This window comes from Arvicanthis niloticus, chromosome 15 (genome assembly GCF_011762505.2).
Source record: "Arvicanthis niloticus isolate mArvNil1 chromosome 15, mArvNil1.pat.X, whole genome shotgun sequence".
NCBI lineage: Eukaryota > Metazoa > Chordata > Mammalia > Rodentia > Muridae > Arvicanthis > Arvicanthis niloticus.
In genome coordinates this window covers 43,065,219-43,089,444 of record NC_047672.1, presented here as the reverse complement: position 1 = coordinate 43,089,444, position 24,226 = coordinate 43,065,219, and the positions used below count along the sequence as shown (strand labels likewise).

Genomic DNA, 24,226 nt, shown 5'->3' with positions numbered 1-24,226 from the left:
GGAAGTACACTTGAGCCTCTAGGCAAGGGGCTGAACGTTCTATTGACCTTGGTGGAAGGAACAGGGAGGCCTCTGGATGATAACAGATGTCCTGTGTATTTTTCAGCAGTTGTTTGTTAGCTTGTTGGTTTTGTTTCCCACGGTACTGTGGGATATAAAAAGGCTATGAATAATAAACTCGAGGCTGCTGCAGTACTCACTGGCATTCTCCCATATGTGTCTCTTGTCTCTGTGGCTTTTTCCTACCTTTCCTATAGTCATCCTCACTCCCCACGCAGGAACTGTTTCACTTTGTGCCAGCAGCCTCCAGCACAGATCCCCCAGGTGAAACTGCTGTGCAATCTGATAATGAGTTTGATTCCTGGGGTCCTTGAGTGAAAAGGGAGAACTGACTTCTGAAGGTTGGCTTGTGACTTCCAGATCTGTACCACGGCCTAATCATATAGGAACACACAGACACAGACACAGACACACATACACACACACACCATATACACTAATAATAAAATTTAAAACTATTGTTTATATACTGTTGACTAACACATTTCTATAGTTGAACTGGTTAGGTTACATTAACAGTCCTATCTCTTACTGTTTCTATCCTTCTGCTTCATCAACTGCTATTACCATACCACCCATAAACTGTCATACATACCATTTCCTTAGGTTAGTCTCCTAACCACACTTCTTTTTTCTATCCTTCCTATTACTGCAATGAATCAGGAACTCATACCGAGTCTCGTGATAGATTAGCTTCAGTTCCAGTCCATTTCCCCTGAAGTGTATTTACTTGTTCCTCAAGCCCTAAGTGAAATCGTATCTTTAAAAAAAGTTTTCCAATACTTGTACACATCCTATCTCACCTTTCTTTAAAGCATGTGTGCCATTCTTCTTGCCCCGTTAGAAAATATGACAATACACAAACTGTTAGAATAAGCTTTGGGGTGACAAGACAATTTTTATTTTATTTTTAGGATGCAGTCTACTTTCTTGAATGATAGTAGGTATAATTTGTACAGCTAGCTTTAAAGGAATTCTTTTAGTTCCTCAACAGGTTGATGATGTCATTATGGTCACTTTCTCTAACTTAAACCAAAGTACAGAAAGTTCAATCATTTCAAAGTCATAATTTTTAAGCTAAGCAAGATTTTAAAACCCAGCACAACAAACGAAATATTCCATTATTAGGTGTGCAGATTCCTAACATCCAGTTTTGAAGTGAAAGTACCTCTAAATAAATTAAACACTGTAGAATGGGAGGGGGTTGGGAGAGGTTCGTGGTGTCTAACTTTCTCATGGATATGGGGACTTTTGAACACTTGCATAGAGTGCACAAGGCCCCCCCCCCTCCGTTGACAGGGGGAGAGGGAGAGGGAGAGGGAGAGGGAGAGAGGGAGAGGGAGGTGTTAGTTCTACTTTTACCAAAAATAATAGAGATGTGGCAGGATCTAAGTAAACTCAGGTCCAGAAGGGGCTAAGTCACGTGACATAAAATAGTGACATCAATGATCAGAGGCAGATTTAAGAGTCAAGCCTGGTGCTTAGCTTACACTTTTCTCCAATTAGTTCCTTCACAGTGGCACTGCAGCCTTTATTTATTGGATTTCACCCTGAGGAAATCTAGGTCTTGAGAAACCGATGGAAGGTGGCCGTCTATTTCTTAAGGGAGGCTCATGCACCCTCAGCAATTTGGGTTTGGTTTTTTTAAAGCTCGTTTTGGACACTTGAAGAGCCAAGTACAGAACACACACACATTGTTTATACAGTTGTAAGCGCACATCATGGAGCTACAATACCCTCCCTTTGTACTGGGCTACTTGCCTTTTTAAAACGTTTTGGCTCAAGCGAGAGAAATCTAGAGCTAAGCCCACCCTGCATCTAGTGGCCTATGAGAACAGTCTCTCCTTCACTAGCCAATCTTAACATCTTCATCTCGCGTGTCTTCCGGCAGAAAGTGTCTTCCCACACTACCTTTAGTAACTACCACAGTGCCTTCCCGTCCGTTAGAGCCCACGGGTCTCCATCCAGCCCACCTGTGACAACTCCATACTTCTGCCGGCCCCGCCTTCTCTCCCCTTCCGATCGCCACCCGGGGAAACACACTGCGCATGCCCACTAGCCAGCCCCGCCCCGCTTCCTGTTCGGCCCGCTCCTTTCCCTTACCGATTCGTCGCGGCTGAGTCCTCAGAATCTCGCGATATTTGCGTTCGCGAGCGGGCGCGAACCTGGACGTGGTTCTGGCGGGCGGTGTTTTCTCTCCTTGTTGCCGATTCCTCTTAGATTCCCGGAACCTCCGGGCCCAGCAGCATGACGTCTGCCTTGGAGAACTACATCAACCGTATCCTCGGGCTGGCTGCTGCGACGGCTCAGGCGGGGGCGGGAGGGAGCACGGGAGGCCGGAGTGATGGGCGGTGGGCGGAGGACCCGGGGGTCGGGATTCGTGGAGAGAGTTCCCGGATGGACCCGGGGCTTATTTTTTCCACCCACAGCACGGATCTCTGAGTAGTTAGAACTTTCCTGCACATGGCCTTTGATTGTGTATGTTCCAACATTGGGAATAAGATGAACTGTTTCCCAAGGACTTCCAGTTTGTACATCCTCAAACAGTCTTGCTGTCTGTTCGGGGGATACCATAAACAGATGCTTCTCAGATTTGGATTTCGGGTCCCATACCTCCGCTTGAAAAGTCCAATGCGATAGAATAAAAAACAAATCTTATTGTGACGGTGCTTAGCGAGTGGCAAGTAGCTTTTAAAAGCCCAGATGGGATTTTAGGTTAGAATTGCTGTTCTAAAGTCAGGGCAAAAAACATTGCACTGAACATATGTTCAAAGAGGGAACCATAGTTAAATACAGAGAGCTTTGAATGATGCAAAAATTATTGGTACTTGATGGCATTAATTATGACAGGGTCTTGGATGAGAAGGGTCTTACCGAGTATAAAGTGATCCAACATTGGTTAGCACTCATCCAGTTTTTACTCTCAAGGTTAAGAAATGAGTCTAACTTGCTCAGTGGCAGAGTTTGTAAACCTTGCTGTTTAAGCCAGGGTCAAATGGTCACATACTATACCCAGCTGATTTCAAGGTACAGTTGAAACAAGTTTAAAAACTTCAGTTTTCTTCCTCAGGAGCAGTGGCAGTGTTGAATCCTAATTCTGTCTCTTTTTTTCTTTTTTTAAGTAATTGGAACCATTTCCTTTCCAGGCTGAAAGTTTTCAGTTTGTATTCTTTAAGAAATACTTTCCTTGACTCGGTTCTCAGGAACTGTTGCTGTTATTACTTCTGATGGGAGAATGATTGTGGTGAGTGACATTTTCCTTTTCCTCTTTCTTGAGGCTTATTGATTGTAAATTTGAGGTAAGGTTTTTGGCCTAATGGTCAGACGGCACCACAGCATGCCTGTGTTCCAGTGTTCTTATGCTTCAGCTATTTAACTTCATCTCTTGGTTGCCTGTACAACTTCTCTAGTCAACCTGGAAAGCCTCTGATCTGAACTACAGAGCTGTGTGATAAGCTGATGTGTTTTCTTCTTGCATCTCTTCCTTCTATCCCATTTTGTTTGTTTTAACATAGAGAACTTTAACGATTTACATATTATGTGGGTGACCTAATAGGTTGCTTATGGATGAGGAGATTCAATCTGAGAAATGGGTCTTCAGTGATTTCATTGTTTTTACAAAAATAATGAATGGTTTTGGAAACCTAAGTTAGCTATGACTTCACTAGTGGCACAGTCTTTGGGACCATCACCTGATCTACTATTTCTGATTGAAATATTTCCTGTATGACTGTAACTTAATCCCATGTTATCCCACTCTGTGATTTTTTTTTTCTTAAAGATTTATTTTTGCTCGTGGTTGTTGTGTATGTTTGTGCAAGTGTCTGTTATATGTGTGTGGGTACACAAGGAGGCCAGAAGAACTGGAGTTGTAGGCAGTCCTGAGCCACAATGTGTGGGTGCTAGGAAGGACTTTGGAGATCAGTATGTACTCTTAACCACTGAGCCATCTCTTCAGCTCCTTAATTTTCTTATTAATTCTTTTATTCTCTTTCATGAGCAATGCCAGTCAAAGTGACATAGACTAAAGGTATATCATGTGCAAAGGATTTGTGTGTCATTTAGTCTGACATACAGCCTTGTAAAGAATTACCACTTACATTGTTATTAGGAATCAAGCATAGAAAAAATGAGTTACTTTCCCAGAGTCAGTATAACAAGTGACAGAACTATATAGTGCCATAAATGGTGTTTTATTCCAAAACCAAGGTGACTTCCTTTGCTTGTTCTTAATAAAGGAAATAAATACATAAGTTTTTTTGTTTGTAGTTTGTTGTTGATGTTGTAGTGGTGGTCAGTTCATAGTCTATAAATTTGTAAACTGGGCGATTAAGAAGTCTGTTACTGTTCAGGATAGTTTGTAAATTGCTGATTTTTAAAGCCTCGTGTTTTAAATTTCTTGTTTCTGTTACAAAAGGTTTATAGAAGAAAAGCTGAACAAAAGCATTGCCATTGATTAGTTTTATCTTTATCACAAAGTTCTCTGATAAGATATTTGTATATAAAATGAAGGTGAGAGGACTTTTCTGGGGGTATGTGATAACCACCATTTACTAACTAGTATAGTAAATAGTTTTTGGGCAAAACCAAAATACTGTCTTCAAAAATGAAGGAAAGTGGAAGTGATTCATGTAGTGTGTTTCTTTAGCACATGACCTTTCCCTAAGAAGTAATATATAGTGATCTTTTGTATTGATGGTTTGTGGTTCCCTTATTATTAACTTTAAAAAAACAAATCCTTTCCCCTTAAGTCTGTCCTATTTTAGTTCATTCTTAAGTGCTAGTTCTAAAGAATAATGGTGCTGCATGTCCCTCCCTCCCCCCCCCCCTCTTGTTTTAGGGAACACTGAAAGGTTTTGACCAGACCATTAACTTGATTTTGGATGAAAGCCATGAACGGGTGTTCAGCTCGTCACAGGGAGTAGAACAAGTGGTGTTGGGGCTATACATTGTGAGAGGCGATAACGTGTAAGTAATCAAGTCATTTTGAGCACATTTCCACTACTGGTATGCCTGCTTTATGGAAGCAAGAGTTGCTCCAACAAATGTGATGCCATATGTATAATAGAATTGTGCACTTGTTTTGTACATACAGCTTACCTTATATATAATTCTAAACATTTTATGTTGATGCCTCAGGAGTCAAATAAAGTGAATTCACAAACCAAACATTTACGTACTGAGATTTCATGTGTATTTACTCATTTGAATCTAGACTCTTGTACATGGAGAGCAGGCAGTCTACTACTGAGCTGTGTTCTCTCTCTTTACATCTTGCTAGGCCTTCCTAAGTTGCCCAGACTGACCTTGAACTTGAACTGCTACCACAGCCTCTGAGTAGCCTAAACCACCAGTGTGTGTACCTAGATACGTCCAGAAAGGGCCTTGCTTTGTATCAAATTCTTCCTTAAAGAAGCTTCTTAACATTTTGGAAAATCTCTTTTAAAAAATCTCCCATTTGAGTTTTTAAAAATAACTCTTGCTCATTTAGCGGTTACTCGTTTGAGAAGTGGATATACTTAAATTGTGTCCCATGAAACACCAGTTCTCTTGTTGAATTTAGGACACTGACAGTGTAGTGTGAGATTTTGAGCAGTGCTGGTCAAAGTAACTTTTTCTGATGATGGGAAGCCTCACGTCTCAACATTTGTCACTGTTACAGCTACTTGTATTGTGTAGCTATGGTGTGTTTGAAAAGTGGCTGGTGACCAAAGAACTAATTTCAATTTTGATTTTGGGGTTATTTTGTTTGTTTGGTTGGTTTTGGGTTTTGTTTTGTTCTATTTTTTGTTTTTGTTTGTGACTATAACAAGGCTGACCTGGAACTTGCTACCTAGCCCAGATTTACTTCATTCCCCTTTAGCTTCCCAAGTTTAAGATTATACATGTAATCCATCTTCCGTGGCTAAAATCTAAATTTAATTATATTTATGTTTTTAGAATACTATGAAGAGTCAAAATATGACTAGAGGACAGCAAAAGATATTATTAACTAGGAGGTTTGAAGGGCTGTGTAAGATGTAGGTGAAGGGATACTGAATTTACTTTGTGGATACGCTAAAGTTTAATTTGTTAATGAATACTGTGAGCTTATTTTGAAATGAACACATGCTCTAGTCACTTAACTTTATCTGAAAACTGTATTTAGGTAAACATGATCAATTGAGCCTTGATTAAAATTGTGCTTATAAAATGGTCTCCAGAAATTACTTTTTGGTTAGATTATAAGGTGAGTTATAAAGGTTGATCCAGAGCAGAGGGCCAGGTCCCCTGACCACGGCAGTACTGGTGAAACACTGAGAGTGTGTGGACTGTTGGATTAGTACTATGCCTCTCGTGTCTATGGAAAAGAAACCAGAGGTGAACATTTACCTAAACCTACTGGGACTAGAACCTGCTTTTAGGAGCCCATGAAAACAGACTTAAGGGTTTTAAGAGTTTTTGCAAGTAAGTGGATTAGAGTCTGGTAGGAGCTTACAATTAGCCCCCCATCACATGGGGGTTCTGTTCGTTATGTAAATGCTGCAGATGAGCTGTCAGCTTTCCAAAGAGCTGATGTTCAGACACTTGACAGTTACGTAGGTTCCTGTAGTGCCTTCACATTGTTTCTTGAGTCCCATGACTTACGAGTAATTCGCTTAGTGATGAAATGGCTTTTGCGTCCCACCTTGTGTTTTTATGGCACCTTCTAAGTTCCATATGTTTCAGAAAAATGAAACAAGATGCGGTAGGTAATGAGACTTTAGAAATGTATGTAAGATTATTATAGAAATGTATTTAACTTTGTCTTTTCTCCCATACTAATAACAGAGCAGTCATTGGGGAAATAGATGAAGAGACGGATTCTGCACTTGACTTGGGGAACATCCGAGCAGAACCTCTGAACTCCGTAGCACACTGAAAACTCAGTGTGTAGCGAGATGTCTGTAAATCCTGTACAGAAACGTCTTAGTCTGAGAATGATGTTTAGATTTTTTTATGACTCTGTAATTGTGGATTTTTGACTTCATGTTGGTACTCTGTAATATGTAATTTAAATATTTCTACATTTTTATTGGGATACATTGCCTAAATTAATAATAAATGTGGTTGCATGGTTTATTTTTCTACCAAAAGATACAAAAAATCTAAGGATCATTTTGAAAACTTAGAAAATACCATTACTTTTGGTAATTTAATATTTATGGGAAATTGGCTGTAAAGAGAACTTAGGCTATTATTGTAACTTATACATGCAAATAATAGTAATAAAGGACACACTGCCTTTTGTGGTTTTCTATTTTTTTTTATTTTTTAAGAAAATTACCAGATAGTAAATTGTCTTCTACAGGTAACTGTGTCATAGACTTCGTCCCAATGTACTACAGTTCTCCGGTAGTTGAAAAAATTGTTCCTTAGGTCTAAGAGATGTGTATAAAAAATTTGGTTGAGTAACAAAAGTTAATATGAAAGTAGGAATGATCAGGAGTTTGTGGATAAATCTTTAGATGCCCAATAAAGTCGCAAGATTTGGTATCTGAAATCAGATTCTCTATCTTAAAAACCATTGTACTATAAAAAAAGAATGGGGAGTGTCTGTATTAAAAGAGCTTTTGTTTAATATGGGAAATTAGTTAAATCAGAAGCAATGCTCTCTGCTGCCTCTCTTGTTGCTTAGACCATGAGGGCTACTTTGATAAGCTTTTCAAAAAAAATCATAGAAACAGTGTTGTAAGTCATATTTAAATATTTTAAGCATTCATAGAACTCATCAGATTAATGTGTGGGCCAAAATAGGTGAGTATCTTAGTGATAGAATAGAGAAATGTAGACATTCTTGTAATTAAAATAAAATCTGTGTTTTTAGTATTTCTCATTTTTTAAGTGAAAGTACAAAATTTTCTGTAAAGATGCAACTTGTAAAAATTTTAGGTTTTAAAGACTATCTATAACAGTTGCTTGCCTAAGCAACCACAGATAATTCATAAGTGTGTAGTCTTGGCTATCTTCCTAGTAGAACTTCATTTACAAAGCAGGCAGGCTCTATTTGGCCTGAATGCCATAATTTTATGAATTAACCTAATATCAGTTCAGAAGTGAATGATGACGTACAGTTTGTAAGTTCTGAGAAAGGCGTATAGAAAAGACTGTCTTTAGGGTTTAGAACCAACTTTGTCGAACATTTCAACATCCAGAACTCTAATGTAGTCATTTTGGTTAAGTAAAAACAAGCCTTGTGAGGAAGGGGTGGAAAGTAATGTAAGTTACAGGCTTGACATCATGACACTTTTCAACCTGTAATCAGTAATAAAATGATTGTGATGCAAAATGGGTAAAGCCAATGAGTTTAGGAACTGAAAGCCAGAGGTGTTTTGAATAATACATAGTACTTTACATACTAAACTGATTCCAAAAATTAAACCAGATCGTTTAATTTACTTCCTCAAAATTTTTATTCTACGGGTACAAATTAAGTCCATGCATCTTTTCTCAAAACTATTTATCATACTGTTTTCTGACTGAGATTGAATGAAACATTCAAAATGCTTTTTTGAAAGAACTGAATGATAAACGACCAAATGCTGTTTTCTGACTCTTCCTAGATGTCCATGGCTCTTTGTGTGCTCACATCCACTTCAGACTGGATTTGCTCTTACAAAAAAAAACTGTTATGGGAGACATTAGTTTCTCTGTGGTGTCAAGGTTTATATATTTCTTAATGAAGTTTATTCTGTAGTCAGTATTATTTATAAAGCCTCAAGTCAGTTACAACTTTCAAGTCTTCTGTGATTCAGACACAAGGCATAATTAAAAACCAGTTTACTGAAAATGAGTTAAAAATATTTATGGGCAAGCTATTTTCATAAAGTTACTTGAAGGGGCAAAAGAGGGCTACATAAATTGAGGGAAAAGGCTTTTTTCTTTGTAGTTGAAAAAGTACCATTAAATTATTCAAGACAACATCACTTTTAGGTTAAATCACTTTGTTAAATGGCTTCATGGTGGCGGTTTGGGTGTAAAAGTAGAACAAATGATGGAACCATAAACACTAAAGATAATTTTTTATCAGTACTTAATTTTTAGACAGCCTTTTCTATAATCAGTACGTTTAGATCATTCTCAAAATTTAAAGCCAACAATGAGAATACGTAAGGAGTAAAAAGGTTTAATTTCAGTATAGGATAACCAGGATAACCATGTGAACATTCTCACACTGAAAGAACTGGTTAAGTGGATAAGGATATAGCCCTTTGTAATGCCATGTGAATCTGCCTAGGCAAAGTTATAAAGCAGTCTTTGTTTGCTGTGTGGTGTTTGGTGGGCCTTTGTCTTCTCAATTTAGTAGCATTGTTTGCACATTGTTTTGCAGGTGTAATGCTGGATGCTTCCAGTAATGATCTTATATAATTTATCTAGGATTTTGTAGACAGTGGCAGTCCTCCAGACCTCATCAAAGCTACCTGAGGCACTGTAAAAACATGTTTTTGAGTTGTGCTTATTGGTCTTGATTTATGGCATCTATAATGGAACAAGTAGGAATAATTCTTAAAACGAACCAGGCACTTGAGTCTTTATGGTTCCGTTTTATTGATTTGACGCGTTTTAAGAACATAGTATGTTCTGTCTTAATTCTTGGGCAAATGAGAGAAAATGGCATAGTGTTTCCATGTGAGACTAGAAGCTAGTTCCATCCAGTTTTACACAGTGTTCTCTTCTGACCAGGTAAGCATTCTTTTAATTGTGAAATACCTCATTCTGCTTCTCACATTTGGCAAATGCTATTGGCTATTATTATTTCTGCTTGTAGTGGGAGTCCTGTAAGGGCTTAGTTGCTGTTTGTGACACTGCCTCGTAGTGACCAATTTTGTGTGTGTGTGTGTGTGTGTGTGTGTTAAATGTCACTATACTTAAATATGAGAGTGTTGTCAGGGACACTTGGCAAGTTGATAGTAAATGCTGAAAGCTGCCTCTAAGCCAGGGAACAAAATAAACACGTTGATCCATGGTGAAGTTCCTCTTTTGTGGTCCCTCCTCCAAATCATTTTGATGCAAAGATTGAGTAAGTTCACTAAATTGTTCTAGTGTCAGGATATAATGTACGAAGCTGCATACATTTAAAGCTACTACAATCATCTTTTTAAATAGATATAATTTAGTTTGATCATTTTTCCCATTTCTGTTATTCAGGAAAATTGCTATCTGTAGGTTGCATACTGTTAAGGATGGATGCAAAATAGAATTCACCAGCTGCGTTTCCTACGTTGCTAACTAACCATCTGCTACCAACCAGCAGCATTTGGGGGAAGGAGGAGTTGAGAATTTGAGGATATGAGTTGTCTTCAAGACATCTTCCAAAGATGGAAAGGTTTCACAGTAAACATTTAAAAAACTAACATTTTAGGCCTTTCTGTATTTTCTGTATTTTTCATATACTTAAGTTGTTCTTTTGTTGGTTGTTCTAAAAATCCACTCTGTTTTCCTACTTCAGTATTCTTTATATGATATAATTTCTCTGTTCTCATTAGGGTAATAGTAAATGGTAAACATTCTTTTTTTTTTTAATATTCTTTGTTTTATTTCTTTCAGAAACAACACTAATAACATGTTTCATGTGCAAAAGAAGCCCTCTCTTCCAAGTGGTTCTTCCCCCTCTTTTTATTAAACATTTTTTCTCATACAATATAATGTGAATACAGCTTCCCCTCCATGCCTCCCAGATCCTGCCAACTGCTTCTTCCATTCAGATCTACTCCCGTTTCTGTCTCTCATTAGAGAAAACCAGGTTTCTAAGAGATATCAACAAAAGCCGTAACAAAATATCATAAGACAAAACAAAACCCGCCACATCCAAGTTGGACAAAGCAAGCCAACAAATAAATAAATAAATAAAATAAAAAATAAAAAGAGCCTCCAAAGAAGGCACAAGAATCAGAGACCCACTGCTTCACACAGTGAAGGAGTCCCATAAAAATAGTGAACTGGAAAGTACATGTATACAGAGAACCTGGTACAGGACTTATAGGCCCTGTGATTGCTGTTTCAGTCTCCCTAAAGTCATACCAGCTTTGCTCGGTTGTTTTAAAGGGCTTTTTCTAGTATCCCCCCATCCCCACTGTCTCCCCTACTCCTGCTTCCCCTTCCATGAGGTTCACTGAGCTCTGAGGGAGTTGTTTGATGGGAACATCTTGTTTAAAGCTATGTGCCCCACCTTCTTTCACCCTCCCTCTTTCTCCAGCTCTTCCTTTCTTCCTCTCTCCCTCCCACCCCTCTCTCTGAATAATATCTGGCTGTATGTTTTTTGCATTTGTTCTCATCTGCTGCAAGAAGAAGCTGTTCTGGTGATGGCTGAGTAAGGCATGATCTAGGACTATAGCAGAATATTACTAGGAATCATGACATTGTTACTTTGTTTTGTTTGTTTGTTTGTTTTGAACAGTAGTATTTGCTTTTACCCTAGGGCTCTAGACTCTGAGCTTTCATATCTTGTCTGGTTCTTGATTACCCCAGCAGTATTGGGTCTGGGTTTTGTAGCATGGAGTGAAGCCTTCTGTCAATCAAACATTGGTTGTTTACTTCCACAAGGTATGTGGCATTGTTGCCCTGGCATACTTTGCAGGCAGGACAGATTATACAGAGATCAAAAGTTTTGTGGTTGCATTGGTGTTTGCATAACTCTTTGTTAGCTTGCAGGGTGCATTGTCAAAGACACTACAAAATGGGATGAAGATTATATGTAGGCACCAGCTCAACCTCTCCATGTTCAATGAGTTGTGATAGCATGTTTTAGCAATGGGGCCTTGTCATTTTGTGGAGAGCAACCTACTATCTTGGCAATAGCCTGGATTGTGTAGGATTTTCCATGGGTCCCTTTGGCCAAAACTCAATTGGATGAAACCCAGTCCCAACACTAAGCTTCGTTTGTTGACAAGAACTAAGAATTTCTAAGCCATTTATGGAGCCTTAGCATGCCTGTAATTTTGTCATTTGGGTGGCTAAAACAGGACGGTTACAAATTTGAGGCCAACCTGTGGGTTAAATTTCATCACGAAACCAAACCCTAAGAGGTAAGCACAGGAAAGGGACCAGCAGAAAGAGCGGAGGGGTGTAGACTGGTTAGGGAGTAGGAGGGGATAAGGGAAGCATTATAGTAATCCGAGCACTGCATACCTGTGTACAATTGTCATCAAATAAAATTACTAATAAAATGTTAAATGCTTTTAAATTTTATTTTAAAAAAGCACCTATCTCCTCCAGTTCTGGCTAATGAAGAAAAGGACCAGGGACACTGAACTTAGGACAAATAAGAGGGATGATTTTTCAAAAAGGATTCTTACTTAGTGTGTCAGGCCAGGTTGAATGCTATAAATGCATGCTCTGGGTGTGGCACAGTTTGCAATGGCAGCCTATAATTTTATGCTTTGGACCAGAGAGAATAAGAGACCCACCTGCCCTCTTAAGTTGTGACGATCCATAAATGCTTAAAATCAGTCCTAATAATAGCTTTAGCCTAATAATGGTATACTCATAAGAAATTTAATTTGACCCACAAAAATTCAAAATTATGAAAATTTCAGGAGAATTACATGCTGGTAAGATGGCAGGGCTTTGGCAAGTGAAGTATACTCTTGTGCATTGTAAAGTTGCTTTGATTACCAAAATGAAAACCAAACAGGAAGAGCAAATATGGCGAAAACCACCAGAAGCTGAAGGAATGGTTAGAGTGGTAAGTCAGATTTTGTTAGTGTGGAGATGTGAATGTGCCAGTCTGAACGGAAGAGTGGGAAAGCACTTGCGTTGTTGATTTTGTATCCTGAAACTACCTTATGGAGATGGAGAGGTAACTAGGGAAATGAAAGCTTACATTAAAGATTATAGGTAAAACTGAACATTGTATCCACAAACTTTTATTCCCTGAGTTTATATGATCACTGTCAGAGAGGTGACAGGCCTAGTCAGGAGGGAATTGTAGGCAATACACAAAATGCATGGCAAATATGTAAATGCTTCTGTGTGTAGGGATGTGTGAAGCCATGAAGGACCCTGTGAAAATCAGTGGGCTTAGATGGCTTCTTAAAGATAGTGACTAGTATAAATGTTTAATAAATTTTTTGAGTTGGTACACAGGGAAACATGGATGGGCAAGATGTGGTTATATAATAATATATAGGACAGAAAACTTGTCAGTTTTTTAAAAGCTTAGCTGGTGAATGTGCATATGCATATAGCCATGGACATGCTGAATACACTGAGCTTCAGTAGCCAAGGCTAGCCAATTAGGAGCTGCATATATTCATAGGTCTATGCCTGATTACCCCCAAACAGCAAAGCTCAACTGAGTTGCTCCAGTGGACTTTTGGACATGATGTCAGACATTGTTGTCCAGAGAACTAGGTGGTATGTGCAGCCACACAGGAAGCAATCTGGTTTCTCTTTAATTTCACCTTATGTACTTTTTTACTATAAATAACCTATAACCATGACAGCCATGTTGCTGAGTCTCTGAATCCTCATGTATCACTGAACCTCAGGGTTGTCCTGAACATGCCAGCTAACTGTCCAAATAAAACTGTGAAGGAAGAAGGGAAATGTACTAGGACAAAATTTGTGCTTCACCCTGAGAGAAGGAAGTTGGTTTTGTTTGGAAGATTCAAAAGAGTAACTGTGTGGACAAGACACCAGCTTAGTGGCATGAAATAAAATCTGTAACCAGTGGCAAATGGTTTTATAAAGCTTCAGCAGGAGTTAAAACTATTAGCTGATATAGCTTCAGACATGACAGAGCTGGAAGCATAGTCTTTTAAAACTATGTATGTAAGCCTAGAGAATATGGATTATATTTTGGAATCATGGGTCTATCCTTTGAAGCTGTTAAGAAAGGACAATTATTAGCTTGTAGTAAATTGTTCAGGAACAAGAGGCATTAGTTGCTAGACACTGAGACACTGAGCTTTGTATAACTCTAAGACTGAGAGCTAGCAACTTAGAACAAAACAAAAAGTTTTTTCTTTTTAAAACTGGAATATGAGGTTTATACTTTTAGCTGCTGTTCTGAAAACCTGGTAGACAGGAGTTAGGGGAAGGATACCAGTGTATGCAAGCCATCCCTGTTCCACAGAAAATAAAGGAGACCGCACTGTCTCAAATTTTCATCTTGCAAGGCTCGGGGAAAGCAGATTGCTTATGGGATCAAGGGGTTACACTGACACGATGGACAAGAAGTTCCTGGCCTGGGTGGGGTCATCTCTTGGGAGTCATACCTAGAAAAACAAAACTGAAAAGTATCTGTATCTCTGACCTGGCACATGGTTTTATAGTTTGATAAATAATGCATTTCCTATGAACATGAGAGGAGTAGCCTTACAAAGAGCATCATGTGAGAAGGATGGATGTTAAATGACAGGCAAAACATCTAGGTGAGGAAATGAAAGTCAATAAAGATTAGGGGAAAGATTGGGAGAGAGGCATGGACTCAGAATCCCAGTGCACTTCATCTTTCAATTCTCTCAAAACAATTTAGGTTATTGTAGTGAAGACTGTTTGGTCTTGACTTTGGTTTTGTTTTTTGCTGGTGGTGGGGAGGAAGGTTGACAAGGTCTCATTCTGTAGTCGAGGCTGTTCCCTGAGCTTGCAAAACCCTCCTGCCTCTTTCTTGAATCTTAGAATTATAAGCTTATGCTACCACGTCCAGCTGGACACTACTCTACAGCTTCACATTTACAGTGTAAACATGGTTTTTCCTGTAGTGTGCATTAGACTAATCTTTGCCTTAAGAAACTTGGATCTAAGTGTAGTGGGGATTTTGGTTTCTTTAAAAAACACAGAAATGCTATGTTTTTATTTTAATGTGAGGCTGCCTCAGATTGTCCACAGCGTGTATGATTTATCTCATGCTCTGACAGGGGTGTGATTTTGAAAGTTAAAGATAGTTTACGTTTGGAATTCTGGGAACTCTGGATCGGGTGTATAAAGTCCAGATCTCCAAGAGTGGTGGCAGATACTGTTGTTGCTCTTGCTGTTGCTGCTGCTTATCAAGTAGAAGAAATTGGTTTGTCTGAAGGAACTTGATACCCTTAATCATCAGGAAGTAGTCTAATGATGTTGACACCACCTTTCTTTTCTAACCTTCTTACTTCCCTGCCTAGTGTTGTGGGGTTGGAAAGGGATAAAGTGTAGGGTGGTAGAAAAGGGGAATCCATAAAGTAGCCAAAAGTCTGTTTTGTTTTTTGATGGGACATATCCTAGAATGTATTTATATTAATCAGAATTAGTGATCAGAGAAGGAAACTTGTAAGACACATAAGGAAAGCAGGGGAGATCTTACTTAAGCAATATTTTCAGGTAGACTATAGTGTCTTCGGCACATAAGAATGATACTGGCTTTTGATAGGAATATGGACATATAATCTACATGAAAAAGATGGTAAGATGGTTTTTGTTTGTTTTTGTTTTGGTAAGAGGCAGGTAAATAGGTAGGCTTATTTGACTGGTGTAGAATTTCTGTACTGTCATTCTCAAACAATTAGAAAGCAAAGCCATTAGCGTTGGAGAGAAACAACGAAACAGTGGAGGGAAAAGCGACAACAGTTGGGCCAGGGAGATAGTTAAGTGTTGATGGACAGAGTAACAGTCTTCTTAAAGGTCATATACTTGAACTGAAAGTGAAAACCGACAGCATGGTGGTGAGTTTTCCCTTTGGTCACCTTCAGGGTCTCAGAGCAGAAAAAACAGTTTAGAGTTTACTAGAGCTTACATTTAGGAACATAAGCTGAGGAGGCACATTTACTGACCACATTTACATGGAATGGATTTTAACGAAGGAAATTCAGTCTCATTAAGTAGAACACCGAGGACACAGGGAAAGGTGGACAAGGGAAAAGTGATAGAATTAATGAGCCTTAGATACAGTGACCTCAATTATCATAGGACTTTTAATTTTGTGACTAGACTAGGTAAGGTGGTGCATGAGGGGCGTATTTACAAAGTGTGCTTGAAATTGAGATCACCCAGAGATGCTAGTTATTGTTAAAGACAAGCTATAGCACGTGACCATGCAAATGGAGACAACATCACTGGCAGAGATCCACTTTCTTCATCCCAATCTCAGTTGGTTGAATTATAAGCTATTCAATCCATCCTTGAAGGAAAATGGACTATTCGTTAATAAGTTTCTCTTCAAGGCTCAAGACTTAATATTGTGTATGTGGCCATAAAACCAAAATCAATCACATATGAAATCCAGTTCCTCTAACTGGATCTCAATCAAGACTGCAGCTGCTCAGTAGAAGCCCTTCACAGTTTCTAGGCAACAGATGTAGCTGCTTTGGTCCTTGTCTATAGCCAAGCAAAGATTCTTGCCTACACACAACTCCGGATTTGGTCAGATCTAAAGGCAGTTGTGAACGAGGTGCTTGCGGCAGAGGACCTGGGCTGTTGGTTAGGATTCCCAGGGATGTCTTAATTAGAGAGCTTCTTACCATGAAGAAGTTCTTCCCCTTCAGCGGAAAGAGGAAGACAGATGATTCTCACAGCCACTCCTCAGAACTGTCCATCAGCATGGCCAGTACCTCGCCCAACCTGTCCACAGGTGGGGGATATCGCCTCGGAGATAACCACTTAAAGAAAACTTCATAAAGCTGCTTCAGTTGGAAATGTGCAGAAGCTGTTGGATTACCTTGAGCGCAAGAAAAACGATGTGGATCTGCGGGACAAACAGGTGACCAGAACCTAGGATGTAGAGGGGAGTTGGGGAGGACAAGCTAGGGCAGCTGGCTATTCCAACCATAGAGAAAGCATGTCAGGGCTGCATAACACTGGATGCCATTCTGAGTTTTTCTGAACAGAATCACTGCCTTTCACATAGGGTCACACATAAGTTTTGGCTTTTTAACTTGAGAATGTTTGCTTGGGTATTGAACCCTTCTCCTCCCCTTTGATCGCCGTTGCTCACTATTTTCTCTTTTACTTTTGCTCTTTTGCTTCTTGGCATGCGTTGTGCCCCACATGCATGTGTATGTGTGTGAGGAAAGGCAATCATCAAGAAGAAAATTACTAAGTCTTTAAGACCTGGAACTATCAAAATAACATAGTTTTGTTTAAAGAAACTTGATAATTTTACATAATGTAACAAACTTCTTTGGCCAGACAATGATTGCTTTTCTTCTTTTGTGTTACACATTCATGTTTGAAAAAATTTTTATTTGTACATGTGCCTGAGTTTATGTGCATCATGTCCTTGCTGAGGAGGCCAGAAGAGGGCACTGGATCCCCTGGTCCTGGAGTTCCTGAATAGTGTAGCCAGCTTATTTACTTTATCACAGATTTCACACAACAAATTGTATGTAACAACTATATAAACACGTAAACAACACATAGTTGTTTACATAGTTGTTACATACATTTGCAACACTGGAAATGTCAACACTACTTGGTGGGCAGAGAAATATGCAATAGGGAGAGAGATGCTTTTGACATTGCCCTTTCTGTTAGAAATGTTTCTTAAGTTTTGGAAAGCAATCCGAATTGTGTTAGAGTATCTTATTTTATTATCTATTCTGAAGTCGAGATACCATTGTTTTTTTTAAATCAGGAAGAAAAACTCCTTTCAATTTAGTAGAGTCAAATTTTCCTTAAAATGATATTTGATTTTCAAGACATTTGGTTAGCTTCTTAAATTCATTAAAATCAATTATAATTAGCATATATTTCATTAGACATAAAACAAATATATTTATATTTAATCCTACTTGTTCATGGTTATAATAAATACTGAGATGTATTTCTAACTTCGTGTTTTATTGTATCAATATAGAACAGCTTTGCATTTCGCCTGTGCTAACGGGCATACAAATATTGTCTCTCTCTTAATTGAGAATCAATGCAAAATTAATGTCCAGGATAGTGAAAAGAGAACCCCATTGATTAAGGTGTGTTCCATTTTTCCTTCTTTTTAAGTGGAGCATGTTTGAGCACTTATCCTAGTTAAATTTTATTGGTTTTTGTGCTTTACGTCGTATCAATAAATGTTAATTTATGTATCTGAAATAGGAAGTTGTCCACTCATTTATTCTGGTTCCACTGGCAGGCAGTACAGTGTCAACAGGAGAGTTGTGCTACACTTCTTCTACACCATGGTGCAGACCCAGATCTGGGAGATGTTTATAGTAATACTGCTCTTCATTATGCTGTTTGTGGCCAGAATATCTCATTAGCCGATAATTGCTTGAATACAAAGCCAATCTTGAAGCCAAAAATAAGGTAAGCATCTATGAAAGGAAATACACATTTTAGAAAGCTACTAAATAGAGTATTCACTGCAGATAATTCACATAGCAGAAACATATATTTTAAAATAGAGGATGAATTTGCCAAACTCAATTGGGAGAAGAATAGGTTATGAAAATCTGATGATTTCCTTCTTTTCAAGTCTTTGCATTTCATTGTAGATCTTTCATTGTAGACCTTAATCCTGCTGTGCAGAGAAACATATCTCTCAGTGATAATTTTTCAAGTGGCCGTATAGAATAAGAATGTTTGAGTTATTTATAATTTAGTATTAACATAAAATAATAAACCTCATCTATTTAAGTTGTTATTACTATGTAATAGTAAAAGAGCTGAATTAAAAATTAGTTATTATGCTAAAAGTAGCCTAATTCTCCCCTTGAACTTGAGTGAATATAACTGAAAAATAATTTTTAAAAAAGCATCTTGTCACTTCATTTCAGTGGTATTTTGTGTATATCATAGTTGTGGAAGTTATTAAGTAAAACTCTATAGAAACAATTATATATAATTATATATACATTTGAGATAATGGTCCACAAACTTATATAAATGATATTCATGACTTGGTTACTTTACACCCGTGGTTTGCATTGAGCCTCGAATACTATTTGTGTTTTAAAGATGTAGCAGCCTGACCTTAATTTGTTTGTTGGTATTTAAAGTCAGATAGTTTTAGGTACTAGAATCCTTTAAAAATTAAAGTATATATCCAAGAGTTTCTTTTAAAACTGTACTTAAACCTAAAAGCATGCAACTAAAAATTATTTAAGTAACTATTTTGAAATAATATTTACAGGATGGCTACACTCCACTTCTACTTGCTGTTGCTGAAAATAATGGAAATATGGTAAAATTCCTTCTAAAGAAAGGGGCAGATGTAAACGCATCAGATAAAAACCACAGGTAAAGACATAATAAACAAAGCTAAGTAGGACGTCATGTAACTACAATTTACTAATAAGACCATGAAAATATGAACATATTCATTTATATATCTGTGATATTTTAATCACATGGTATGATTTAGGGCAAATTACCTATATCTCTCAAATGTTCTTTTTTTCAATTTGTAAAATCAAGCTGCTTAATTGTATGGGTACCTTTAAGTTATTATCGTCATGTATAATGACTTTTGAATCTTATGCAGGAGCATAAGATTCAATGTTGTAGTTAATGGGAAAGAGGGACTAGGGTGCCCAATAGTCCCTCCTATGGAATTCTGAGGCATCTTGAAAGCAGGAGGCAGAGTTTGAAAACCACTGAATCAGCTGCTTCTCAGTGACTGCATGTGTTTAGGTGCCTTCCTATTGTCTGTCATTGCTGTGCAGTTTTGAGTAGAGCAGCCCAATTCTTTCCATTTTCTCCATGACTCCCTTCCTTGGAGTGGAGGGACTATATTTGAGTGGTAAGTTGAGAAGAATAAATTTGTGACTGTTTTGCTCTAGAACAGCCATCATGATTGCTCTGATTATTGAACCAACGAGTTCTATAAAACTTCTTCTTCAGCAAGATATGAACCTAGCATGCAAAGATATTTATGGATTTACAGCAGAGGAATATGCCTCATTTAATGGCTTTACTATGTAAGTGACACTTTAGGTCTTTGAACAACTATATGAAGTATGATTTTGAGATATACAGAATGAGTTCCCAAAATACAACTTTTATGGGCTAATAAAAGGGGGATATATAAGCATAAACACCGGAATTCCCAGAGATCCTTCATCGCCTCCATTTATAGAATCAGTGTAAGAGTTATCTGTTAGATGAGTGACATTTGGCACTAAAGTGGCGTGGTAATGTTAAATATCTCAGAACAATCTTCTGGTGACCATTTATATTTAATTATTAAAGCTGGAGAATATATGATAGATCTATCATCCCTTTCATCATTTTTATCTTTAATAATTTACAGAATGTATGTTATGAATATTTATCATTTTACTATGTACTTCTATTTGATATTTCAGAATTCTGAAGTGTATTCTCATTATACTTATAAGAAAAAGATTTCCATGTATAAACATGCATTCTGATTCCTAATAGTCAATGAGAAAATAAGATACAATGAAATTTAATGTATAGCTAATGAAATAGTTCATTACCTATAGCTACAAACTAATACACACTATTTTAATTGTTATTTGTTTTAGAAGAAATTTTAAATTATACATGGTTTTCCCCCCTATTCCCAATCTCTACCTTCCTCTTCCTCTTCCTCTCCCTCTCCCATTTTTCTGTGTTCTTTCTTTTTCCTCTCCCCTTCTTTTCTTCTTTATCTTCTCCTTTCTTCTTGTTTTTTCTATGTGGGTCAGGGTTGTCTCAAAGTCTCTGTGCAGTCCAAGCTGGTTTTGGGTTTGGATCTTCCCTTCACATCCTCCCCAGTGCTAGCCTATAGGTTGTGTCATATATTAAAGCCTCAATCTCATTTTTTCCTCATGTGAATGTATAATTATTTGGAAATCAGGCCTTTAAATGGGTAATTATGGAAAAATAAAGCCAGTAGACCAGGCCCTAATCCAATCTCACGTCTTTAAACAAAAATGAGGCTAAGACACAAGGTGAAATACAAAGGAAGACGGTACACTGGGGACAAGTGATGTGAAGACTAAACAAGAGGACAGGCATCCACAAGGCAAGGGCAGTCAGAGGACAGAACTTCTCTTGGCTCTCAGTAGTAACCAATAGCTTAATCTTCTCGGTCTAATCTTCAACTGAAACAAACAAACAAGCAAACAAACAAACCAAAGCAAAGCAAAACCTCCTGTTTAAGCATGGCTGGTGCTTTGTTACTATGGTCCAATCAAATAAACCCACCAACAATGATACACAGTCACCCATTTTCCCCTATGTTCTGAGTGACTTTATTCTTCTCACAGATTATTTCTGGACCAGTTTCCTCTCCCTTCACTCCTCTCACTCCCTCCTCCCTACCTCCCTACCTCCCCAGCTCTCCTCTCCTTCAGATCAATTCCGGTTCCCCTTCCAAAATATAAAAGGCCAGGCTTCCCAAAGATATTAACCAAACATGGCTAAAAAAGATACAATAAAACTGGGTATAAACTCTCATATCAGAGCTGGATGTGGCCACCCAGTCAGAGGAAAAAAACACCAGGTAAAACAGTCAGAGAGCAAACGGGCGGTGGCGCAGCCTGTAAGGCATCCGCCTGCAGAGGATGCCTTACAGGCTCTCTGTGCCTCTCTCTGTTTGTGTTTGAATCCCGCTCCCGCCCGCCTCCTCCCACGTCTCGTGGGGGGGTGGGGGGGGGAAAGTTTTGCCGGGCGGTGGTGGCGCACGCCTTTAATCCCAACACTTGGGAGGCAGAGGCAGGCAGATTTCTGAGTTCGAGGCCAACCTGGTCTACAAAGTGAGTTCCAGGACAGCTAGGACTACACAGAGAAACCCTGTCTCGAAAAACAAAACAAAACAAAACAAAACAAACAAACAAAAAGAAGAGTCAGAGACAGCCACACAACCATAAGGTATATGTAGAGAACTTAATGTCAGACCCAAACAAAGTGGTTGGTTCTGTGGGCCATGTTCTCATGGTGCCCTTGACCCACTCTGGCTCCTAGAATCCTTCCTCCTGATCTTCTGAAGCATTCCCCTGGCTGGGCTTAGTGTTTTGCTGTGCTTTGCTTTCTTCAGTTGATGCTAGTCTGATGACAGTTGGGCACTGGTGCTATCTATGATCCTGATCCATGAGTATAGCAGAATATCATTAGAAAGCATTTCATTGACTTTAAAAAACCAATCATGTTTGGTTTTATTCTGGGTTTCTGGGCTGTTCTGCCTCTGGTTCCTGGCCATCCATGCAGCCCCATCATTGGATTCCTCAAAGGCAATGGACAGTTCTTCAGAAAACTGGGTATCATTTTACCTCAAGACCTGCTATAAACTCTTGGGCATATACCCAAAGAATGCTCCATCTCATTTTATAGGCAGGACAGATTGTAGGTCGAAGGTTTTGTGGTTAGATTGATATCTCAGTCCTACTGCTAGGAGACTTACCTGGTTATAGAAGATAGCCAGTTCAGACTCCATATCCCCCATTGCCAGGGGACTTCCTAGAATCGTTCTCATATATTCCGGAGAGTTTTCACTTCACTAGGTTTCTACCTTGACCCTTAATGTTTCCCCCATTATACTCATTTCTCCTTGTACCATCTCCCTCTATCTCTCTCACCCCTACCTGATCCCTCCTGTTCCCATCCCCACCTGCCCAAAAAATCTATTTCCCTTTCTTAGGGAGATCCATGTGTTAGTCTGCCAACCCTAAGAGCCCTCCTTATTACTTAGCCTCTCTGGGTCTGTGGATTGTATGATGATTGTCCTTTACTTAACAGCTAATACCCAATAAATGAGTACATACCATGTTTGTCTTTCTGTGTCTGGGTTCCCTCACTCAGGATAATGTTTTTAACAACTTAGCTATACTTCATTATGTAAATATACCACATTTTCTCTATCCATTTTTCTGTTGATGGACTTCTAGGTTGTTTCCAGTTTCTGGCTATTATGAATATTGCTGTAATAAACATAGCTGAGCAAGTATTCTTGTGGTAGGATGGAGTGTCCTTTGGGTACATGCCAAAGAGTGGAATAGCTGGATTCTCAGTTTTATGACAAGTCACCATAATCGATTTCCATAGTGGCTGTACAAAATTGCACTCTCACCATCAATGGAGGAGTGTTCCCCTTGCTTCCCATCCTAGCCAGCATGAGCTGTCACTTGTGTTTATATCTTAACCATTTTGCCAGATGTAAGATGGAATCTCAGAGTCATTTTGATGTGCATTTTGAAGATCTTCTTCAATAACATTTTCCGACAGTCCATGTACTAAAAATTAAAAATTACATGATGAAATTCTATGCTCTATGGTCTCTTGAATTGTCATAAGCAGCAAAGGTTTTGCATTTATACAAAAGGTTTGATAGACATAAAATACCATAAAATGTTAAGTTTATTAGATAGATAATTTAGATAAATACTGTTGGCAATTAATGTAATAAAAACATGACGTAAAATTAAAAAATTAAGGAACAATTGTGAAACAGAATTTACCTGCATGTACAAGAATTTTCATTTTCAAGAATACATACATTTAGGCCTATAAATTACACACACACACACACACACACACACACACACACACGCACACACACACACGTCTCTCTCTGTGTATATATGTATATAGAGACTTATTAGATAAAGGATTAAGCCCCAGAAATATTCTCTGTCCTTGCATTAATCATGTTTTGTACCCCCCACTTCATCCACAGTATAGAAAATAGAAAAATAGTGTGCATAGAGAAATCGTACTGCTAACAGGTGACTATACTACTCTGCTTTTGCTTGCTGTGACAAGATATCCCATAGGAACAACTGAAAGGGGAAAGGGTTTATTTTTCTTCCCCCAACGTCTGGGTCAGAGAGTTCAGTCATCCTAACTGGTTCCACTGTTTCTGGGCCTACAGTGAAGCAGAATGTGAGATTAAGGCCACACTCAAAAGAAGAGTTTAATATTTGCACTTAGATCACTAACTCACTACTTCTCTCTGAGTGACATTGAGACACCATAGGGGAGAAAAACCACCTGACAGAGCTTGGCATTAAGGACATTGATGTTTAATTTCCAGTGTGGTTTCACTCTGTGCTTCTTAACTGAAAGCATTTCTTGGCCCTCCTCCAACGTAGCTCCTGCCCAGAAGACATTAATCAATGTTGGGAGATGTTCTTGGATGTCAAGACCAGAGGAGAATTATTCTAAATAGCCAACACATAATACAGTCTCCTGACAAACACTAAGCTGATCCAAAGCAGCAGTACTGCTGACACTGAGAACCCTAGTCTATAGTCTCTACTATAGGTTGTGAGAAAAGCAAAACGCAGAAGGCAGA

The 24,226-nt window shown here is 38.5% G+C and overlaps 2 protein-coding genes across 2 annotated transcripts; both read left to right on the top strand.

Moving 5' to 3' along the window:
* The first annotated feature begins 2,179 nt into the window (after positions 1–2,179).
* Lsm8 (LSM8 homolog, U6 small nuclear RNA associated) lies at positions 2,180–7,334 on the top strand. The gene is made up of 4 exons (XM_034518967.2): positions 2,180–2,338; positions 3,264–3,304; positions 4,901–5,028; positions 6,871–7,334. Exons 1-4 carry the CDS (start codon positions 2,308–2,310, stop codon positions 6,959–6,961), a joined length of 291 nt encoding a protein of 96 aa, XP_034374858.1. The 5' UTR covers positions 2,180–2,307; the 3' UTR covers positions 6,962–7,334.
* A 9,050-nt stretch (positions 7,335–16,384) lies between these two features.
* Positions 16,385–20,063, top strand: Ankrd7 (ankyrin repeat domain 7). Its single transcript, XM_034518966.2, is given in 7 exon segments — positions 16,385–16,659; positions 16,661–16,754; positions 17,845–17,963; positions 18,122–18,251; positions 18,254–18,294; positions 19,121–19,227; positions 19,770–20,063. Coding segments are annotated over 7 exon segments (777 nt in total). The 5' UTR covers positions 16,385–16,515; the 3' UTR covers positions 19,912–20,063.
* Positions 20,064–24,226: the final 4,163 nt, after the last annotated feature.